Consider the following 5,240-nt stretch of genomic DNA (forward strand, 5'->3'; position numbering starts at 1 on the left):
ACTTGCACATTTTATCTCAATCTCTACTATTATTATTGATATATCATATCATTGTTGTTTGGGCTGATTTCATGATTAATGAGAGCCCGAGAGACTAGAGAAATTTATGACTCAGAGAGAGGCCGAGGGCCTGATTGTGAGATATTGATATCATAGCACGTGAGTTATCCGTGCAGCACGTGAGTTGGCCGTACATATCCTTATATTATACTATAGCACGTGAGTTGGCCGTGCAGCACATGAGTTGGCTGTGTGGATCCTTATATTATACTATAGCACGTGAGTTGGCCGTGCAGCATGTGAGTTGGCCATGCGGATCCAGATATTTATATTATGGCACGTGAGTTGTCCGTGCAGATTATAGCGCTTAGGTTGTAGGAGCCCCTTCGGAGTCTGTACACCTCCAGTGAGCGCGGGTACCCATTGGGAGTGAGTGATGAGGGTTGGGAGCCCAGTGAGTGATGAGGACTGGGAGCCTAGTGAGTGATTGTTGTCCTCAGAGGTTGTACTTAATTTCCATTTGTTATTGCACTTAGTTGCTATCTGTTATTGTTATGAAATCTCTGAAAGTTTTTTATATATAGATTACATGAACAGGAACTGTATAAAAATTGATTTGACTCTAAACTACCAGATTTGATAGCATGTCTATTCTTTGCTGGAATTAATGGAAATGAATCATAACTGTGTAGCTCGTTACTATCTTCAGTTCCTTATTTATTATTGTTGTTTGCTTAGTTGGTTGTATTGATACTACACCCTGCACTTCGTGTGCAGATTCAGGTATTTTCGGACATAGCGAGTGTTGATCCTCTCACGTGGTTGATTTTTAGGAGATTTTGAGGTAGTTGTCGTGTTCCGCAGATCTTGTCTCTCCTTCTCTATCTCTTCGTTTACTGTATTTGGTCTTAGACTATTATAGACCATATTTTTTCAGACTTGTATTCATATTAGATGCTCATGTACTTAGTGACATCAGATTTTGGAAAGTGTTTGTATCAGTATTTGTGGGATTATGTATTTAATTTAAAATATTACATTTTCAGACTTAAGAGAATTTGTGGTTCATTGAGATTTTCGGCCTGCCTAGTATTGAAATAGGTATCATCACGACAGGTTAGGATTTGGGGTCGTGACAATTTGTGACTAGATTCGAGGCTTTCGGAGACCAATTCTCGTGGCAAGGGCATAGCGAAATAAAGAATTACGCGGTTTGAGGTAAGTAACGATTTTAAATCTAGTTCTGAGGGGATGAAACCCCGGATTTTTGTATCATGTGATTACTTTTGAGGTGACGCACATGCTAGGTGACAGGCGTGTGGGCGTGCACCGAGGGGATTGTGACTTGATCTGACCCGTGAAACTGTAAAGTTGAATAATTTGTTGTTAGTTATATGCTCTCTATGTTTAGGCTATATGTTGGTAATGCTGGGTCCCACAGAGGTCGTGTACATGTTGAATTATCTGCTAAATCGTTGTTTGGTACTCAGTCACAGTTTACTTATTTATTTTATCTCAGTCTCTATTGTTCATTATTGATGCATCATATCATTATTGTTTGGGCTGATTTCATGATTATTGAGAGCCTAGGAGACTGGAGAGATTTATGACTGAGTGAGGTCGAGGGCCTGATTGTGAGATATTAATACTATAGCACGTGAGTTATCCGTGCAGAACGTGAGTTGGTCGTGCGGATCCAGATATTTATACTATAGCACGTGAGTTGTCCGTGCAGCACGTGAGTTAGCCGTCTGGATCCAGATATTGATACTATGGCACGTGAGTTGTCCGTGCAGTACGTGAGTTGGCTGTGCAGATTATAGCGCTTGGGCTGTAGGATCCCTTCCGGAGTCTATACACCCCAGTGAGCGCGGGTACCCATTGAGTGTGAGTGCTGAGGGCCGAGAGCCGAGTGGTTGAGTTGTTGTGATGAGTTGAGTGACTGTTGCCTGAGAGGATGTACTTGCTTTGCATTTGTTGTTGCACTTGGCTACTATCTGTCATTGTTGTGAAATCTCTGAAGGATTTATATCCGGATTACATGAATTTGAATTGTATAAAATTAATTTGACTTAAATTGTCAGATTTGAAAGCATGTCTATTCTTTGTTGGAATTACTGAAAGTGAACTATAATTGTGTAGCTCGTCACTATCTTCAGTTCTTTATTTATTGTTGTTATTTGCTGAGTTGGTTGTTCTCATACTACCTTCTGCACTTCGTGTGCATATCCAGGTATTCCCAGACATAGCGGGTGTTGATTCTTTCGCACAGCTGATTTTATGGAGATTCTGAGGTAGATACCGTGTTTCGCAGACCTTGCCTCTCCTTTCCTATCTCCTTATTTACAGTATTTGGTCTCAGACTGTTATGGACTGTATTTTCTAGACTTGTATTCATATTAGATGTACATGTACTCAGTGACACCAGGTTTTGGGAGTGGTTGTATCGGCATTTGTAGGATTTGTGGATTTTATTTAAATATTATATTTTCAAACTTAAAAGAAATTGTAGTTTAGTGAGATTTTCGGCTTGCCTAGTTTCGAGATAGGCGCCATCACGACAGGTTAGAATTTTGGATCATGACAATTAAATATTCACTTTTTAACCCTTCATCGAGATAATGGCGAAGGAAAATCATGGCTTTCGCCTTATCCTGACTTGATGCTTCATTTTCTTCTTTAATAGTGTCACCAAGACATTTAGCGTCAAGGTGAATTCCAGCATTAAGTACCATGGGAAATAGTTATTTCCAGAGATTTCAAGTCCATAAATTCAAGCTTTGACAAATTCGACATAGTGAAAACTATCATAGAAATAAGTGAATTAGAATGACAAGAATTATTATCAATCCAGTGCAGTACATAATCGTATATTAATATTCTATATGTAAAATTATCACACAAACAATTATGTGCAGTACGATGATAAATTAGTGTTTAATATTACCCACAAAAACTTTAGACATGTAAGTATATTTCCATAGAATAAATAAGTTGAATTAATATTTACTAGTATAATTTTGTTCTATTTAGAATACGTTTCAATAAACTAAGTAGGCATAAAACTAGATGATATCAATTCTGACAAGTTTCAACATTCAATACGATTCATCTAATAGTTCAGTCGTTAATTTTAAAGTAATTAATTAGTTTGTACACTTAGGTGATAAATTTATTGAAGACACATTTAAACCTTTTGAAAATTTTACAAGAATTCCTTCTAAATGCATATTCTGTTAGAATATTTGGATGTGAGCTTAATTAGTCTAATTATTGTAATTTAATTTTAATACTTATTTATTTATGTGTAGCATTAAACTTCTTCGTAGTTTATATAATGAAATAACAATTTAACCGAAACTTATCGTTTTCATACCAATGTAATTATTATAATCATATTCAAAACAAGTTATGCATATGGTAATTAAATTGCAGGTTAAAGAAGATCCTAATAGAAACGTTATAAACATAGGAATGTATACCCGAATCGGAAAAGAAACTGACTACCTCTTTTAGGAAGAAGATAAAATTCTGATGAAGCAAATAACCTCAGTTGGTTAGAATCTCGTGCTGATAACGTGTTAAGAAATGAGAGCACAATAGAACAATATACTAATGGAGACAAAATATACATGAGGGGGAATGATTTTGTTATTTCTTTTCTTGGTGTCTTCTTCATAGGATCAAAAGTTACCTATTTATAAAGGTACAAATACATTCGAAGGTTATAAGTTAATGTACTTCTTAATTGAGTACATGAATACAAAATACGTTAAATGGACAGACAAATGTATTCCTCTCACTCGCATGCATTCATCTCATTTATAACAATACTAACATTGTAACAACCTGCCATAGTCTATTAAATTCCACGTAAAAATTATTTACACTATTAGTTTGTATATCTTAAGATCTAAAGAAGTCTTAATTGAAGAACAAAGTACTTAGGGAAGGGTTAGTTAATTAATGAAGTGGTAAAAAGATATTAATAGCTTTTAACCATGGCCAAAAAATTCCCCCTAAAAACTCCTCCAATGACTCGGTCACATTCACAATATAATCCACAACTTAATAAAATTAATCCGATAATTATTGCGAATCTCCTCAACTTGTCATATTAATTAAACTCCGCGACTCAGTAATTAATTAACAATTAGAACCATGATTAATTTGTTTAAAGTAAAGGAAAAGCAGAAAGAAGCAGCTGAAAATGCAGAAGGGAAACCACCAATTAAGGAGCAAACTGCATCACAATTAAGGCTTCATAGAGATATTGGTGAATTAACATTACCACCAATTTGTACCATTGAATTTCCAAATGGAAAAGATGATCTTATGCATTTTGAAGTCACAATTAAACCAGATGAAGGATATTATAAAGAGGGTACATTTCCTTTTACTTTTGAAATTCCAATACTATATCCACACGATGCACCAAAAGTTAAGTGCAAAGTTAAAGTTTATCATCCAAATCTTGATTTAGAAGGAAATGTTTGTCTTAATATTCTTAGAGAAGATTGGAAACCTGTGTTGAATATTAATGCAGTAATTTATGGTTTGATTCATTTGTTTACTGAACCAAATCATGAGGATCCACTCAACCATGAAGCAGCTGAGGAATTAAGAGACAAACCAAAGTCTTTCGAGCAAACTGTTGGTAGAACCATGTGGGGAGGACATGTGCATGACGTATATTTCGATCGCGTTCTGTAATTTTTCAAAACGAATCAAGGATTTTGAAATTTATGAGTCTGTATAACGACGTCCGCAAGTTAATATTACATGGGGTAAATGGCCAATACTATTGGAAGAATTCTTCTTTGGATAATAGGTATTGTAAGTGGTATTCTTGAAATCAATTTAATATGTATTTTCTTTTATGGTTCATATTCTGGTTTGGCTCATCCGTGTAGTAATCAATAACAGACTATTCACAGTCAAATATAAATAAATATTTAGTAAATTTTTTAATATATATACAAGGACGAGACAAGTTATTAGATTTACGTTAATCTCAAATTTTTTTAATGGTGGATGTTACTGATGTTGAATTTTTTTTTAAATATTCTCCTGTGTCATATTTTGCACGTTGTCCCACCTACAACCAGGGGTGGATTAGTAGCCCAATCATGGGGCACGTGAACATGTGGTCTTACCGTCAAACTAAATATTTTATGTACGTATTTTTTAGAATTAGTCTAATATTATTAGTTGACACACATGCTCTAAAAAAATTGTAT

The 5,240-nt window shown here is 35.1% G+C and overlaps 1 protein-coding gene across 1 annotated transcript; it reads left to right on the forward strand.

Moving 5' to 3' along the window:
• The first annotated feature begins 4,161 nt into the window (after positions 1-4,161).
• On the forward strand, positions 4,162-4,887 carry LOC107762697 (NEDD8-conjugating enzyme Ubc12-like). The gene has a single exon (XM_016581075.2). The coding sequence runs from the start codon at positions 4,162-4,164 to the stop codon at positions 4,711-4,713; it is 552 nt and encodes a 183-aa protein (XP_016436561.1). The 3' UTR covers positions 4,714-4,887.
• The last annotated feature ends 353 nt before the right edge of the window (positions 4,888-5,240 follow it).

The sequence above is a fragment of the Nicotiana tabacum genome, chromosome 17, assembly GCF_000715075.1.
Source record: "Nicotiana tabacum cultivar K326 chromosome 17, ASM71507v2, whole genome shotgun sequence".
In the NCBI taxonomy this organism is placed as follows: Eukaryota; Viridiplantae; Streptophyta; class Magnoliopsida; order Solanales; family Solanaceae; genus Nicotiana; species Nicotiana tabacum.

What these genes read in the sequence shown, in the direction of transcription:
- LOC107762697 (XM_016581075.2), top strand. Translation starts at nt 4,162, where the DNA reads ATGATTAATTTGTTTAAAGTAAAGGAAAAGCAGAAAGAAGCAGCTGAA.